The sequence below is a fragment of the Lithobates pipiens genome, unplaced genomic scaffold (assembly GCF_037356315.1).
Source record: "Lithobates pipiens isolate NorthernLeopardFrog02 unplaced genomic scaffold, aLitPip1_a1.2 Scaffold_19, whole genome shotgun sequence".
NCBI classification, from domain to species: domain Eukaryota; kingdom Metazoa; phylum Chordata; class Amphibia; order Anura; family Ranidae; genus Lithobates; species Lithobates pipiens.
The window spans coordinates 151,555,574-151,573,753 of record NW_027507764.1 but is presented as its reverse complement, the minus strand read 5'-3'; the positions used below and the strand labels follow the sequence as shown (position 1 = coordinate 151,573,753).

The window sequence follows — 18,180 nt, the reverse complement described above, 5'->3', positions numbered from 1 at the left end:
CCTATAAAATGTATATTTGTATATATTTATGTATATGTCATTCACCCCATCCCTTCCTTCATGTAGGCTGGTTCATTAATAAATGTGCCATCAAAACCACTGTTCCAGCAAAAATTAATTGAGAAGCGAGAGTCATTATATTCTAGTCGTAGACGAACACCACTTGGGAAATCGCATGACCAGACAACAGCATTTCCACCCACTATAAATCTTAGTGAAATTATATTTGGAAGGAAGTATGAAAGAGGTTGGTAATCATTACTTGGTTATGGCTATTTATTATTGTCTTTAAAAATGAACAACTATGCGGTTTGAATATTTTTAGATACATTTTAAATTAATTCCATTATTTGACTATTTCGAGTTTAGGTTTATCAGCAGGGGTACTTATTAACCCGTCTAAAAGCAAGCAAGACATAGAGGAGGAAGCACGCAAAGGACATGAGATTTATGTGGTCACCCATAATGATTATGATGTAGGTGAGTGAAAAACAATTAAAATATGTCATACTGAAAATTGCCAGTTTTGTTTTTGTTTTGTTAGCAAATACAGCTTGGTGTGTACAAAAAACTAGTAGATACATTTGTACAAAGAATTTTACAGATGATACTCAGTTTACTTAAAAATGGTGGGTAGGGAGCTGGGAGGGTGGAGGACACTTTGGGTATTTAGAAGGAATTAATTTTGCAAACCCCAAATGTTCTAGTCATGGCCCTGGTGATCTTCCTTGGTATAGCCTGCAGGCAGCTTTAGAATGTCGTGTCTGGTAGGCAACATATTTGTGCTTTACAGACCTAATATAGGAGGTATATTGAAGCTGGCTGTACATTTTAGAAGTAGAGCACAGTTGGACTTGCAATCAAGAGATGGGGATGATGCAGATAAGTACTATTTACTACTCTATTCACTATCTGACCCCTAATTTATAAAACCTCTTAACAAAATGTGCTTTTTGTGAAAGCAGTGACCTATCTGCAATGGTCCAGCATTTTGGTTTTCAAGCTGAGGCTTGACAAGCAGCTGTTTGGTCTTAACTGTACTCCCCTATTTTATATAAATGTATGGTGACGAGTGTGGCCCCCATGCCCCCGATGACATGATCTTTCACGAAATGCATTGGGCGAACTCCATGCTTACCACATTACCATGCCTGCCGATCCTATGAGGCTGTTGGCTTGAATTCCTGGACAGATATACATATATGCTCGTTTTTAACTGCCTCTATGAAAAGGTATCTTTTATCCTTATAAAATTGTATACGTTTTCACACTATGGGAGTTTCTTTGATTCATCTTACATGCATGATTTGACGGTGAACCCTTAGCACACCAAAGCAAAACCATAGAGGTCTCCTTTTTCCGCTGCAAAGCAAAAAGGGTTGATGACTCCTGTCTTAAGGAAAATCTATCATACTGCGCTCATGACTCTTATAATCTAGAGTCCATTTCCTCTGGTCCATCTCATATTATATGGTGGAGGCGCCTCCTCTGCACCCCCTCCTAATCAAAGATATTCATGAAGTCTGTCCTTAGACCCCTTCACACCACAACCCCCCTGTGATCTAAAGGGAACTGCACTGTAAAGGGGCACTGTAATGTTTGCAGTGTCCCTGTACAGTGCAGTCCGCTTTATATCACAGTGTCCCTTTACATTATAGTGCCCCTAGAGGTCACAGCCTTCTCCCCCCTTTACAGGGCCCCTTGCAGTCATGGCCCCCCTACCTCTCTCACTATGCCATCTCTGTGCCCCATTTCAGTCTCTGCCTCCCCTGCATAGTCCTACCTGTGGCAGGGTAGAGGCAGTTTTCAGCCATGTGTTCTCTCCTGGGTCTCCTCTCGCCGCCGATGCCACCCTGTAAGCAGGGCAGGAATCAGGAGGAGCTGCAGATGTGGACAGAGGGTGGGAGCTGTCCAACTTAATATGAAAATAGCAGATCTCCAGCTCCTTCTGCTCCTCCCGCCCCCTGCCCTGCTGATAGGATGCCATCGTCGGGAGACCCAGGAAAGGATACATGGGCTCATTTACATGGCTGCACAGCAGGAGGTGAGCAGCGACCACAATCTGTGGTAGTCCTGTATGGACCACGGTCACCGCTCACCTCAGCCACACAGCCTGCACAGCCTGGTCATCAACAGGCCACAAAGCCCAGGGGTTGGGGACCCCTGCTTCAGCACACAAACTCCCTCTCCTAATAAACGCCTTTCAGTTCCAGGCAGGCTCTCCCATGTAAATTTGTACTGCAGCTCTGTCATAAAAGGCATGGGTTGTTTGGGCACCGGGCAGGACTTGTGCAGAAGGAGAAAGAACTCACAGTGCTCCAGTGCTGGATTACTCTGCTTCTCCTGCCGCTGGGGGTGCCACCTCCACTGTGTACCGCTGCTCTAAGAGTGCCACTGGAGTGCCAATGGACAGGTGGTGCCCACTGCATAGTCCAGCAAATACTGTACAAACAAATAGAAGGAGGGAGACTGCATAGCGCACTGGCGTTGAATCACTCAGCTCCTCTCACCCGCCAAATTAATTTGCTTAGCAACAGTAGCTACAGCGACACTCAGAAATGCTCTTTTAGGGGCCAGGCAGGTGGCAGGAGCAGAGTGATTCAGTGCTAGTGCAGTCTTCCTCCTCCCGCTTTTTGTTTCTCCGGTATTTGCCAAACTATGCAGCAATTGCCGCCTATCCATTAGAGTCGGGGGCAGTGGCAGCCTTAGAGCAGCAGTACTCAGTGTGAGCGGCACCCCCAGTGGTGCCCCTCTCAATGTGGCACCTGGGTAACCTGCGGCCCTGATGGGGAGGAAGCTGCAGCATAGCCTGTGACTATTTTCCACAGCTGTGCTTGTTCTACTTACTGCATGAAGGGGGTGGATGTCTGTATAAATTCTGGGCTTGAACAGATGTACAGTGGGACATTGTTTTAAATCAGGGACAGTCCCTCAAAATCGGGGACAGTTGGGAGCTATGTTTACTATGCTGTAGTTCCAGTATGCTTAACCTTTGTATAGAGCACTTCCTGTTCATTAATTCTGTGCTGTAGAGGCAGCAGAGATGGATATTGAGGGCTGTGTCCTCAGTCACTATCTACTGTTCTACTGACTGACACTGTCCACTTTCAAAATAGGCTAGGTTTAGAGTTTCACAGTGATATTTGTTTTATTATATTTTTTTCAATTTTCCCTTACTATTTAGTTAGGCCTTGCTAGTTCAATTCTTTAACAAAAAATGTGCCAAACCCCAGGGATCTTTGATCTCGTTCAAGTTGTTCAGATAGATCTCCACCTCTCAAAGTGTGCCTACCCATGCTCCAAGGTATTTAAAAAGAATTAGAGAGGTACAGTATGTCAACATTTGGACAGTTTCTCTAAAATCCTTTGAATGTTTTCAATATGTAAATAAAGATGTAAAGAAACTCTTTAGCCACTTGGAGTATCTTGGCGCGTGGTTGGTGTATCTTTGTGCACGTGGAAGAATCAGGTGGTAGTGGGGGGCTCCAGGTTGACTTTTGCATTGGAAACCACAAGTTTCAAGCCACACCTCTACCCAGGATAATCTCCATACAGGGGCACACATAGCACCTGTTTGTTATGCTCACTTACAATCCTGTAGACCATTCTGGAAGGGATGATAAATCTCCACAAACTGGACAATGCATTTAAAATCTATCTGAGGTTCTACACCTTCCACACTTTATCCAAATTTAAAATGCTGAGGTTCCATGTAAACTTTTGGTGGAAATAATAGGGTTATGTCACAAGAGAAGAAAAACTAAATGAATGGGAGCTACTTCATGCTTTACCCATTTCTTGCAGGGATGTACAGTATATTTCATTACATGGAGATAGATGCTAAGGTCGTCAAATCTCTCTTTGAGATATGGAGAAAAAGGAAGTCAAATTAAATTTGGAAAGGATGTATATTCTGGAAAATCCAAACAAACTGCTGTCTGCTGTTGTAGTTTGGATAGAATAAAATGCTGTGGTTTTATGAATAGGAAGGAACGTCACCCTTGTATTTGAGTGTGGTTTACATACTAATGTGTGCTGACAGAGATCATTTGAACAACAACTTCAGTAGATATCTTGCTAACGTGATTTCTTGCTAACTTTTTAAGGTGAAATAAAGGACAGAAAATATGACTGGACTAAATTCAGAAAGGACGGATCATTTGGAATTGAAACACCTCATTTTAGTGATGGTAGGAATGTTGCAAAATCCTTAAGGTGGCTCCAAGAAATCAAAAGGTAGATATCTTTCTTTGTGTTTATTGGTTTGGTTAAAAATGAACTGTGAGCTGCTTTGTATCATGTAATAATAGTATGTATGAAAGCAGGAACAACTTGTACCTTGTAACATGCCACTTTTGACGGGTTCATGGGGACATAGGCTGGGTTCATAAGGACACACACAGGGGCAGTTATAACAGAAGCATCATGAAGCTCAGGACCGGGCTGTGAAAAACACCCATTCTGCTTTCATACACATGTGTACATTTTACAGGGCAGTCCACAGCAGCCTAATCTCTCTAGGTTTTATGTTTACAGCCTTTAAAGGCAAATAAAAAGCTGTGCATGCATTAATAAATAATTAGGGCATTCATCAAACCCTTTATAAAGTCCAACAATTTAAAACTTCATTCTGAGTCCAATGAAGTTCATTAAGGAAGGACTTAAAAATCAATCCTGGAAATTTTAAAGGCTAATAGACAACAGGTGGTCAAATTAAAGGCATGGGGAGCTGGGCATTCCCACGGAGAACAAATGAACCAACCTAAAAAAAAAAAAAGGAAAGAGGGGAGAAGGTCTTCCTTACTTGTTATGTGACTTTGAGGGCAACATGGAAAACTACCATTTCTTTCTAATACATGCTTTGAAAACGCTTTAGGGTGTATGCATTATTACAATACAGTACGATTCTCATGGATAACATCAACAACATCGTATTCTTGAATCACATATTTTGCAGTTCTGTTTTTGTTGCTGTTATATTATTGAATTAACCCTTTTGCTGCCACTGATTGAAGACATACATTTTCACATGCGGTGGCATGTACACACATTCCTTATAGCAGCTGGGAGTGTTAGTACTTCTGCAGCTGCTTGTTGGCTCTCGTGTGGAAATGAATAGGTAAGCTGTAAATCTACCTGATCACGTGGGCAATGTGCCAACATGCTACTGCCATAGTGAATATTGTTGGGGAGAGTGGAGGATGATCAGTGACTGTCCATTGCTGATTGTCTCTACACTAGCAGTTTCAGAGCTGTCATTTCCTGGCTGTTGTGCCTGGGGGAAAATGATTTGGGCTTGATTAGCTTTAATTGGGTCAAGAGTTGACATTAGAGGTCTGCTTTCAGGAAATATATACCTTTTGGGCATTGTAAATAATTTCCAGGCCTAATATGTGCATTTTAACATGTGCAAAAACAGTTGCACAGAGCAGGTAAGTATAACATGTTTGTTATTACAATAAAAAAAATTAGACTTTACAATCGCTTTAAAATGTCCTCCTCTTCTTGGATGCCTCTTCGGTGCTCCTGGCCCCTCCCTCCTGTAGCTTGCTATGGGGGCACCCAAACCCGAGCTGCAGCTCCATGTATCCATTCAGACACAGAGCTGTGGTTCGGCCCCACCCCCTCTCTCTTCTGATTGGCTAACTGACTTTGATTGATAGCAGAGGGAGCCAATCGTGCCACCCTGCTGTATCAGCCAATGAGGAGGGGAGTCCCGAATGGCCAAAACATTCATGGACATCGCTGGATAGAGATTAGGCTCAGGTAAGTATTGGGGGGCTGAGAGGGCTGCTGCTACACACATAAGGCTTTTTAGCTTAATGGAGATGACAGACCAAGATATGCTAATTTCCCCTTGTATTGGAGTTTGAAAAAGGGCAGCCAACCAGTAATGGTCAGACTCCCTCATGGCTCAAATCCTGGATTTCTTGTGCAGGTACTTAACCGCTAGCCGACCAGCCGCCTCAGTTATATTGCGGCATGTTGGCAAAGCTGCACAAATCGCCATAGCTGTACGTCTCTTTTCTATGCCACGTATCCCCGGAGCCAATGCTCATGCCCAGCAGGTGTGATGACCGCCGGGCAATCGCAATCACTCGTGACAGAGCGAGAACCGGGATCTGTGTGTGCAAACACACAAATCCCAGTTCTCTCAGGGGAGAGGAGAGAGATCGTGTGTTGAACACCAATCTCTCTTCTTCCCTAGTCAGTCCCAGCCCCCCTACAGCTATAACACTAGGGAACACAGTTAATCCCTTGATTGCCCCCTAGTGTTAACCCCTTCCCTGTCAATGACATTTATACAGTAATCAATTGTTGTTTTTATCTCTGATCGTTGTATAAATGGTCCCAAAATAGTATCAAAAGTATCCGATCTGTCCGTCGCAACGTCACAGTCCTGATAAAAATCGCAGCTCTCCACCATTACTAGTAAAAAAAAAAAAAAATAACAAAAATGACATAAATCCATCCCCTATTTTGTAGACGCTATAACTTTTGCACAAATCAATCAATATACGCTTATTGTGATTTTTTATTTTTTTTTGCAAAAATATGTAGAAGAATGCATATCGACCTAAACTGAGGAAAAAATGTGTTTAAAAAATAAATAAATTGGGGTTATATATTATAGCATAAACTACAAAATACTGTGGGGTTTTTTTTTTGTTTATAACACAAAAAATAAAAAACTCAGAGGTGATCAAATACCATCAAAAGAAAGATCTATTTGGGGAAAAAAGGACATAAATGTTGTTTTGGTACAACGTTGCACACCCGCGCAGTTGTCAGTTAAAGCGATGCAGTGCCGTATCGCAAAAAAATGGCCTGGTCAGTTAGGGGGCAAATCTACCAGGGGCCGGAGTGGTTAAAGCGGCGATCTTTCGACAGAAGTGGGAGCAAATACCTGTATTAGACAGGAGGAATCCAGACAGCGGAAGTTCCATTTTTGGGTCGCTTTAAGTACACATGAACTCATTCACCACAGATTGCTTGAGGCAGAGTACCCTTGAGGCAGAGTACCCTTAAGTCCTTATTGTAACTGAAGATAATGGTGTCCTCAACGTTTTCACTCTACCCATGTACAGCTTCTGAGGTTTAGGAGGGGAAAAATGAACCCCTGGAAGGCTGTCCCATTTCCTCTTCCTTCTTACTGCTGGTACCCTATCCTCTGTCTCCATGTACTCCTCTTCTGACTGCTGTTGTCTCTACATTATAGATATGTTTCTAAACTTCTAGCTAGCATTTGGAGCATTCTGATCACTTCTTGCTATCAATCATATACATTCTGGTGACTTTCTAAACTCCTACCATATGCTAAGAAAATACTGTAGGCATTTGACAAGTGTTTGAACTAACTTGTACTCCTGCATGAATTGATTTTTAGGAACAACACTGCTAACATAGTTTCTAAAAGGCTTGATGATTTTCGTGAACGTACTCAACATCAGCTCGGAAAAGTTCTTGACCCGTAAGTACTGTGTCATCAACATTATGCATTAAACTAAAGAAGAGCTAGCGTAAGTGAAACTATAACTACACTTATGTTTATTCTGAAAGGCAGCATTAAAAATTTAAAAAAAATTTAAAAATTTAAATTTAAATTTAAATTTAAAAATTTAAAATGTGGCACTTGCTCGGGTTTTGCACATTTTTCACTCAAAAACTCAAGATTTGTTGAAAAATAAATTTCTCTCCAAGTCCAATATATACATGTCTTACATTTTTGTAGCATAACTGCTGGGGAAAAGACTTCAATACATTTAATACCAAATGTTACTCAAAATCCGGGTTTTGGATAATAATAAAAAGGGGTAATAGATGAAGTCTATAGGGTGTTATTTTTCTCAAGTATTTAATGATGATACTTTTAAATTATTGCAAGAGTATCAGGTAGAGATGAGCGAAATTGAGTTTTCAGTTTCATAAATTTGGAAAAAAAATTAGGAGGTTTTGTCAAAATATAACTATTTTGTTGAAATACATTGTCAGTGGGTAAGGTAAAAATAAGGTGGATTTGTGTGCTTTTCAAGGATAAATTAGGCTTTAACTAGCATCTAAATGCTACAGAACTACTACTGCTACTGCTTTCCACTATTGTGGACAAGTTTTTGAACCAAAAATGGTCCCTCGTTAAAATTTTATAAATAAATAATGTAAAGTAACGGTGCGCAAATAGCAATTAAATACCAACCATAAAAAGAAGAAAAAAACACAAATACTAAACTATCCTAAATACACAAAAAAAATAATAATTCTCTGAATAAATACATTTTTTTTCCCCCAAGCTGCTCAATGAGCGTTTTCCTTTGATGCAATTTTCTTATGTCGCGTACACACGATCGGAATTTTGGCCAGCAAAAGACTGATGAGAGCTTTTCATCGGAAAATGCGACTGTGTATGCTCCATCAGAATTTAGCTGGCCGAATTCCCATCAGCAAAAATTTGAGAGCATGTTCTCAATTTTTCCAATGGAAAAACTTTCTATTGGAAATTCCGATCGTGTGTATGCAATTTCGATGCGCAAAAACTCATGCCTGCTCAGATTCAACTACGAGAAGGAAGCTATTGGCTACTGGGTATTGAACTTCCTTTTTCTAGTCCCGTCGTACGTGTTGTACGTCGCCGTGTTCTTGGTGGTCGGAATGTGGTGTGACCGTGTGTATGCAAGATAAGTTGAGCGAACTCCCATCGGAATTCCGTCGGGAAAACCATCAGAGTTTTTTCCGACCAAAATTCCAATCGTGTGTATGTGGCAAAGGGCGCCAGTTTGAAAATTTTACAGCAAAATAAATTTTAATCTCACATCAATATCTTCAGCTGCTATTAATCACACAGATGCAGATCCTTTGTTTCAACAACCTTTCCTGCTTAGAAGTGTGATCAGTGCATATGGGAAGGGGTTTTACTTTTATACCTGTGTGAAGTTGATGTATAGGCAAAAATGATTTTTTACATTTGCACATAGTAAAAATAAGTTACCTCCAGTAGCTATACTACAGATATCACAGGAGTTTGCTGGTTCTGCACCTCCTTCAATGCCTCCTGTCAATACCAGGATTCTCTTTTATTGCTATCAGAAGGGATGTTGTTCATCCCTTCTGATAGCAATAAAAGAGATTAAAAAATAAAAATAAAGATAGAGTGTACGTTTAAAAAAAATGATAAAATATTAAAAGCAACAATGTGCTGCCGCTCAAAGGCTGACACATGCATAGGTTGTGTACGCATATGTAAACAGTGTTCGCACCACATATTTGAGGTATGGCCGTGAACGTTATAGCGAGACTAATAATTCTATCACCAGACCTCCTATGTAACGCTAAACTGGTAACCTATAAAGGCTTATAAAGCATCTCCTATGGAGATTTTTAAGTACACTCGTTTGGCGCCATTCCACAAACGTGCACACTTTTAAGGAGTGACATGTTTGGTACCTATTTACTTGGTGTAACATCATCTTTTATTTTTTACAAATCAGTTGGGTCATATATTGTGTTTTTGTGCTTTAAAATTTGCTAAAGTGTATTTTTTACAAAAAAAAAAAAAAAGCGTATGAAAAACCACAGTGCAAATACCATGTGACATAAAATAATTGCAACACCCATCATTTTAATCTTTGGGGCCTCATATATAATGTTTTAGGGTTCTAAGTAAAATTCTAGCAAAAAAATTTAGATCTTTACATATATGTGAGACGTGTCAGAATTAGCCCAGTGTTGAAAACCTGTGTCAACATGCCACCAGTGCTGGTGATAGCATAGCCACCTTTGTGTGCTCCTGTTTGGCCCAGTTGATTTCTTCTCTGAGAATCCTGTGTATGACCCGGCTGGTTCTGACTCTGCTCTTCCTCGCTGCTGATTCGGTACCGTTTGGACTCTAATCTACTTGTGTATGACCTGGCTTGTTCTGACTATGCTCTTCCTAGCTGCTGATTCTGTATTTTTTCAAGTCTGATCTACATGTGTGTGACCTGGCTTATTTGGAGTATGCTTTTGCCTTACCTTTCAGTGTTACAGACTCCCCATTACAAATCGGCTATCCTGACCTGCTCCTGTTATTCATTTTAAAAGCCTACTCTTCCCTAAACTAGAGTTAGTTTATACTGTATATTGTACTATTTTATAGGGCTGGTAGTTTTACTTTATTTTAATGGTTTCCCATAGTATTGCAGATACTTTGAATGTTCCTGCTGATCACACTTTTGGTATTCTCCTTCGCCCTGAAAAACATGGTAATATATTTGTATTTTTTTGGATATATTTCTGAATGATATGTTTTTAAATGATGTTTTCAAGTGCAATAAGTTAAATAGAGTGATCAAAATCCAAAGTCCTAGGACTTTTGACAGAATATAAAAGTAAGATGTGTATTATTAGGTACATAATTATATATCATAGTTGTTCAAACAGACCTAAATAGTCACAAAAACAGATACACATATGTCAAATCAGCCTGAAAATGCAATACATATTTTTCATACCGTATTTACATTTACAGTCAGCAGCTACAGCGGCTGTTTAAATGCTGGTTTTACAGCAGGGACATTTGATAGAATGATTTAATGGGGTTATTTACTAAAGGAAAATCCACTTTGTACTGCAAGTGCACTGGGAAGTAAAGTCACTTTAGATCGGAGGGGGACATACAAGGAAAATAAAAAACAGCATTTTAGCTTGCACATGATTGGATGATAAAATCAGCAGAGCTTCCACTCATTTCAGATCTACCCCTTAGATTTAGAGTGACTACACTTCCAAGTGCACTGAAAGTGCAAAGTGGAGTTGCCTTTCGTAAATAACCCCCGATGTCTACTAATTGGTTTCTGCTACACACAGATTGAAATTTGGCTGGCTCAGCAGGGATTTCGGTACATGTGTACCCAGTTTTACTGTATTTATATGGTTGCATCAAGATTCAGTTAGAGAGAGACAGTCAGAAGTCAAACAGCTTTTGTTGCAGTTTCTCTTCAGAAAATCTCTAAAACTTTGTGACACTAGTATAATAGGTGTATTAATCTGTATGCTTGTAAAATACAGAATTTACATAACTAGTAAAAAAAAAAATTATTCTGTAACAGTTTAACATATTGTATACGGTGCATCCGGAAAGTATTCGCAGTACTTCACTTGTTCCACATTTTGTGATGTTACAGCTTTATTCCAAAATTCAAATTAATTAAATTCATTATTTTCCTCAAAATTCTACAAACAATACCCCATAATGACAACGTGAAAGAAGTTTGTTTGAAATCTTTACAAATTGAATAAAAAAAAAAAAAATCCCATGTACATAAATATTCACAGCCTTTGCTCAATACTTTGTGGAAGCACCTTTGGCACCAATTACGGCCTTAAGTCTTTTTTAGTATGATGCTACAAGCTTTTTCAGGACTGCTCAAGCTCCATCAGGTTGGATGGGGAGTGTCGGTGCACAGCCATTTTCAGATCTCTCCAGAGATTTTCAATCAGGTTCAAGTCTGGGCTCTGGCTGGGCCACTCATAGACATTCATAGAGTTGTCCCGTAGCCACTCCTTTGTTATCTTGGCTGTGTGCTTAGGGTCGTTGTCCTGTTGGGAAACGAACCTTTGCCCTGGTCTGAGGTCCAGAGCACTCTAGAGCAGGTTCTCATCAAGGATGTCTCTACATTGCTGCATTCATCTTTCCCTTGATCCTGACTAGTCTCTCAGTTGCTGCCATTGAAAAACATCCCCACAGTGTGATGTTGCCACCACCATGCTTCACTGTAGGGATGGTAATGGCCAGGTGATGAGAGCAGTGCCTGGTTTCTTCCAGACATGATGTTTGCCATTCAGGCCAAAGAGTTCAATCTTTTTTTTCATTAGACCAGAGGATTTTGTTTCTCATGATCTGAGAGTCCTTCAGGTGCCTTTTGGCAAACTCCAGGCGGGCTGTCGTGCCTTTTACTGAGGAGTGGCTTTCATCTGGCCACTCTACCATACAGGCCTGATTGGTGGAGTGCTGCAGAGATGGTTGTTCTTCTGGAAGGTTCTCCTCTCTCTACAGAGAAATGCTGGAGCTCTGTCAGAGAGACCATCGGGTTCTTTATCACCTCTCTGACTAAGTCCCTTCTCCCCTAATCACTTTGGCTAGGTGGCCCGCTCTCGGAAGAGTTCCAAATTTCTTCCATTTATGGATGATGAAGGCCACTGTGCTCATTGGGACCTTCAATGCTGTGGACATTTTTCTGTACCTTTCCCCAGATCTGTGCCTCAATACAATCCCATCTCGGAGTTCTACTGACAATTCCTTGGACTTCATGGTTTGGTTTGTGCTCTGACATGCACTGTTAACCGTGGGAACTTATATAGACAGATGTGTACCTTTCCAAATCATGTCCAGTCAAGTGAATTTACCACAGATGAACTCCAAAAACATCTCAAGGATGATCATTGGAAACATTTTATTTTTAATAAATTGCAAAGATTTCAAACAAACTTCTTTCACATTGTCATTATGTGGTATTGTTTGTAGAATTTTGAGGAAAATAATGAATTTAATTTATATTAGAAAAAGGCTGTAAGATAGGAAAATGTGGAAAAGGTGAAGCACTGAATACTTTCTGGATACACTGTACATTTTAAACACATTTGAACTAAAGCAATTATAGTTTATTTTGACAACCATGTAAATAAACCTGTATCATTTGATATTGCCAAATGTATGCAGACTGTTTATAAGCTTTAAAAATTACTGCAATTAAACATAAATGTGTTTAATAATTACAAACAAAAAAAATTTTTTTTTTTCTTACACCAGGAGTGGGGGATATTCTTCACAATAGGGCACCCAAAGACTTCCTGCGTGGTAAGGACAGGCAGAGAGCCACCCTGGCAACTGTTCAGCAACACTTGAAGAGAGCAAACTATCATCACTTTGGCTCATTACTGGAAGCTTTTAGGCACTTTGACAAGGTTGGCTGCTGCTTTAACTGTAATGCATCTATCATTCATTGCTTGTATTCTTAAGATAATATCACAGATTTTTCACTGTCTATTTTAATTATACATTATTAAGATCATTAATTGCAAAAGCAATGAACAGTATGATTAAACATTCAGTAGAAAGCATAAAATAATATTAAATAATAATAAACCGCTAATGAGAATAAGGGAAGATTCTGCTTAATTTACAGCTGATAAAAAAGGAAGGCGTTTGCTGTACCTCTAAGGAGGTTAAGGGAAAGGTCATTATACACGTTCTCTTCTTCCTAATTTTTTAAGTCAAAGGAGAACTCCATTGAGATCCAATTCCAAGTATTTTAGTGTTACATCCTTAAATTAAATTGTATTTAATTGGGATTTTTTTTAGAATTTTATTTAGTTACATAATATTTGTCATTGCAACCCAAAAGCTCATTTAGAGGCTGAAAGGTTAATTGCATAACTATTCTGTCCCAAGTACTTCATAGACTCCTAGACTTTTCTGGATCCTGGCATCAAAGTCCAACATGGGTGCTCTCTGCATGGAGTTTGTATTTTCCTCCTGTATTTGTCTAAGTTTCTTAAAGGCTAATTCCACTTTAGCATCTTGCTACATGTTACACATTTATTTCTGCAACCTCTTCAACCCCAAACCACCTACCAGCATGGCAGACAGACTTGTAGTTGTCAATGGAATACAAGTGTGGTGATCACCGCATTTGTATTACATTGACTCTTCCTCTGCAACTGAAATCTTATACAGAGGTACAAGGTGATCACCGCATCTGTAATAAATTGACACTTCCTCTGCAACTGAAAGCTTGTACAGAGGTACAAGCAGTGAACTGGAGGAAGAGTTTGTAGGAGCCTGTCTTTTCACCCATGTTCCACTGATTGTGGGTGAAATTCTTTGCAGGATCCTGTGGAAAAAGAGTAAGGCCCCTTTCACACATGCGGATGGTATGTCCGTATTTCATCCATCCGTTTGCGGATGAAATACGGGCATACATTCATCCCTATGGGATAGCGGGTGTCTGCGGATGAGCATCCGCAGACACCCGCTATTGTCCGCCTCCGCAAATGTCCGATTCTGCAGACGGAGGAAAATCCTATTTTTCTGTCCGTCTGCAGAGCGGATCGGATGAACACGGACACACGGTCCGTGCTCGTCCGATCCCCATAGAGGAGAGCGGAGAGCTGACAGGGCGGTCCCCGCACAGTGTGCGGAGACCGCCCTGTCTGCAGCCGGCTCAGCGGGGACAACGGAGCGATCCCCGCTGAGCGAGCGGATCATCACGGGGCGGATCTTTACTGATCCGCCCCGTGTGAAAGAGGCCTAAGTGCTCTTTCACTCCAGAACGTGGTGCGGGAAACCCATATTCGATGTGTGTTTCCCATACCGTGCTCAAAACGCAAAGCAGTTGCGATCTACAGCAGATGTCAATGTTAAGTTAACGACACCCCAAACAGGGCGCAAACGCAGTTCCTGGAATTCATGAAGACTGGTGCAGACAGATTTTGCGAAAGTGTCTCTCATTTATTAAAAAAATGGTTCGGCATGCGCCAAATTCATGTATCTGTCTAGATAGAATGTGCACTTGCATTTGGCTCTTGCTACACCACTTTTAGAATGCACATGAAACGCTTTCACAAAACCTGTCTGCGCCAGTTTCCCTCTCTGTATGAAAAAAAGGTCTTAATTAGCTCCACTTTCGTAAGATACAAACTGTCTGTATTTTATTTTGAATTTGGCGCATTGATTGCACCTGTAAAAGTGGCACATATTTTAGAGCTACCTGAATTTGTTGTATGAGTCGCTGTCAAAACCAAGATTGTTGCAAATGATTCATGAATTTGGCACAATACATTAACAAGATAGATTAACGCAAGAAAAAATAGGGCAGAAGCTTTATTGACGTCCCCTCAGTATGTTTGCCTGCATCAGATCAAAGTAATGCCTTCATTACTTTTGGTGCGGGCCAGAGTGATTCAGTCCAGTCAAAATGAATGGCTTTAAAGCATATGTGCAGCGTGTTCCTCTGTGATTCCTGGTGTGAATTGGCTCTAAACAATCATTTATTTTCTTGAAAAACTATGAGCATTTATTATTTTTTTAAAGGTACATTTAGACTTTAACCACATCCCACCAGGCCACTACACATATACGGTTGGGTGGGTGCTTCCACAACAGTGTCACCCCACAGTGTCCCCAAAATAGTGTCCCCACAACAGTGTCACCCCACACATGTCCCTACACATGTCCCCACAGAGTGAAAACATTTGTCCCAGTAAAATCATATGTCCCAATGATAATCTGCACACATATGTCCGTGATCATATGCGCACATCTGTACATGATCATCTGCATACATTTGTCCATCATCACACAAACCAATTATTATACATTATCAGGATTTTTTTTACCAAAGACGTAGCAGAATACATTTTGGCTTAAATTTTTGAAAAAAAATTGATTTTATTGGATTTCTTTTAAAATAGAAAGTAGAAAATATTGTTTATTTTCAAACTTTTCGATCTTTTTTCACTTATATCGCAAAAAAACGAAACAAAAAACTAAGTAGTAAATATATACCACCAAAATAAAGCTCTATTTGTGTGAATAAAATGATAAAAAAATGTATTTGGGAACAGTGTAACATGAACGCTCAATTCTCATTGAAAGCGTGACAGCACAGAAAGCTGAAAATCTGGGAAGGAGGGGGGTAAATGTGCCCACTATTGAAATGGTTAAGGATTCCCTAGTCTCCTACTAAAAGCATGCTGGTTGGTTAGTTGATTTCCTCTCAAAATCAACTTGGTATGGTATGAACATTACCTAGTGACCTCATTTGTGAACAAGGGCTGGTGTGAATGTGTTCTGTAAAGCAGGGCTCAAAATTTTAAGTCCTGAGCTACTAGCCAGGCCTCAAGGGTTACTCGCCACCAGTTGCCCCACCCAACCTCTACCCTGCCCCACCCCTAATTTCACCTCTAAACACGCCTTCATAAATTATCTCATGAAATGTTTTATGCAGAATTAAGCAACTTAATCTGTGCTCATCAATGCTGCCTCACCCGTATCCATCAATGCAGCCTTATCCGTATCCATCAATCCAGCCTCACCCTTATCCATCAATCCAGCCTCACCCTTATCCATCAATGTAACCTCACCCATATCCATCAATGCAGCCTCACCCGTGTCCACCAATGCAGCCTCACCTGTGTCCACCAGTGCAGCCTCACCTGTGTCCATCATGCTGCCTACCCGTGTCCATCATGCTGCCTACCCGTGTCCATCATGCTGCCTACCCGTGTCCATCATGCTGCCTACCCGTGTCCATCATGCTGCCTACCCGTGTCCATCATGCTGCCTACCTGTGTAAATCATGCAGTCTACCCATGTAAATCATGCAGCCTACCTGTGTCCATTATGCTGCCAACCACATCCATCATGCTGCCTATCCGTGTCCATCATGCTGCCTACCTGTGTCCATCATGCTGCCTACCTGTGTCCATCATGCAGGGAGCAGAGGAGAGGAAGAGCATTGCTGGCCGGATGATAAGAGCGCGAGAGACATCACTGGAACAGCTTTGATTTCAATTCCTGTGTTCCCGCCGTTCGGTGTCCCATACAGCACCACCCCCTGGCTGGGGAACTTTGATATGCATCACTCATCCCGGGATTGGATGGGTGATCTGTCTATCAAATTCCCCGTGACCAAGGGTTGGGGCTGTGTGTGACAGCTAGTGCAGGGAACACTAGGCTATTGAAATAAAAGCCGCTATGAGTGCGGGGAGAAGGACTCCCATACAACCCGCCGGCCGGCGGTGCTCGCTCCCTCGCTCCCAGGCAGCCCACCCTCGCCAGCCATCAAAATCCACTCGCAAAATGCGAGCAGGCGAGTGGAATTTTTGAGGGCTACTGTAAAGTACTGTGATTTATGTGGGCACTATAGAAATATGAAAAATAGATAACCAATGCCACATAACAACAAGTAAAAAAGAGACTTTTTATATAGTGCCAGAGGACATCCTTTCACAATGACAGCCTCACTTTTATCTGTGTTAATTCATGTTAATCCTATTTCAAAGTTACAATGTTCAGCACCTCTCCTCAGATCACATACACATATTGACTTTTTAGATGAGGGAGCTGTTCTCTCCTGTATATAAGGGGGAACTCTTCTTCAAGTAAGTTCTTGAGGTTTGTCATCAAAGGGAAATCTGTATTATCCTACTCTTTTGTCCTCTATCATGATATAATGCTGCAATGATACTGTCTGAGTCCTTATCGTATTTTTATTCTACATTCATACATATTATTTCTTTTCATTTTATGTTTTGTGAGTGGGCTGATTGAGGAGCTGGGGGGATAATCCAATAAGTATTTTCTGTTAAAAACAAAACCATGATATCTCTCTTAGAATGGTGACGGAAAAATTGATAAGGAAGAGTTAAAAGATGCTTGCGTGACATTTGGCCTAAATCTAGACTCTAATGTCTTGGACTTACTTGTTGAATATTGTGATGAAGACGAAGATGGTTTGATCAACTTTGTAGAGTTTGCTAATTTTTTAACCTGGAAAGATAAAATGTCCATTGGGAAATTGGAAGAAAAAATACTAACAGAAGGTAAGCAAGGTTGATTGAAATGTTTATTTAAAACTATAATTATCATTGATCGATGAACTAGGAATTTCTTCTATCCATCTCATAATTGAAATAATCTGTAAGAGTTAAAATCACAGATGTTTGTCTCTCACTGCCATAAGACACAATCATTTGTTCCATAGATTTTCTCTTCTTGTTATACTTTTTATCTCAGTAGCTGGGATTTTTTTTTAAATTATATTTTTGCAATATGTGCTTCCAGCTCTTTTAAAGAAGAAGTGCAGGACTAATAAAAAACAAACACGCATACACATCTAAATCAGGGGTGTCCAAACTTTTTTCAAAGAGGGCCAGTTTTGATGAAGTGAACATGCACGAGGGCCGACCATTTTGCCTGACATTCTTTGAACCATTAAAAATCGGTCTAAGTGTGTTCGTTTGAACACTTATACACGGCCCAACAAGAATTCTCTTGCCTTTGTGGCTGTGTGTGTTGAAGAGATGAGCTCCGGCGTGTTATTTGGATATACCGTATTTATTGGCGAATAAGAGGGAAGTTTCAGGAAAAAAAACTTAAAATTTTAAATAAAAAACTCTGAAGCAAAATAAGGGTCAATGCCCATC

General features: G+C 40.6%; 1 protein-coding gene across 1 annotated transcript in view; it reads left to right on the top strand.

Moving 5' to 3' along the window:
- The window catches only part of EFHB (EF-hand domain family member B), a 65,208-nt gene that overhangs the window by 34,365 nt on the left and 12,663 nt on the right, over positions 1–18,180 (top strand). Inside the window, exons 4-10 of the mRNA XM_077491402.1 lie at positions 67–247; positions 370–480; positions 4,107–4,236; positions 7,388–7,471; positions 10,168–10,235; positions 12,782–12,936; positions 17,370–17,577. Coding sequence (XP_077347528.1) covers positions 67–247; positions 370–480; positions 4,107–4,236; positions 7,388–7,471; positions 10,168–10,235; positions 12,782–12,936; positions 17,370–17,577 — 937 coding nt within the window. The remainder of the gene's footprint in view (positions 1–66; positions 248–369; positions 481–4,106; positions 4,237–7,387; positions 7,472–10,167; positions 10,236–12,781; positions 12,937–17,369; positions 17,578–18,180) is intronic.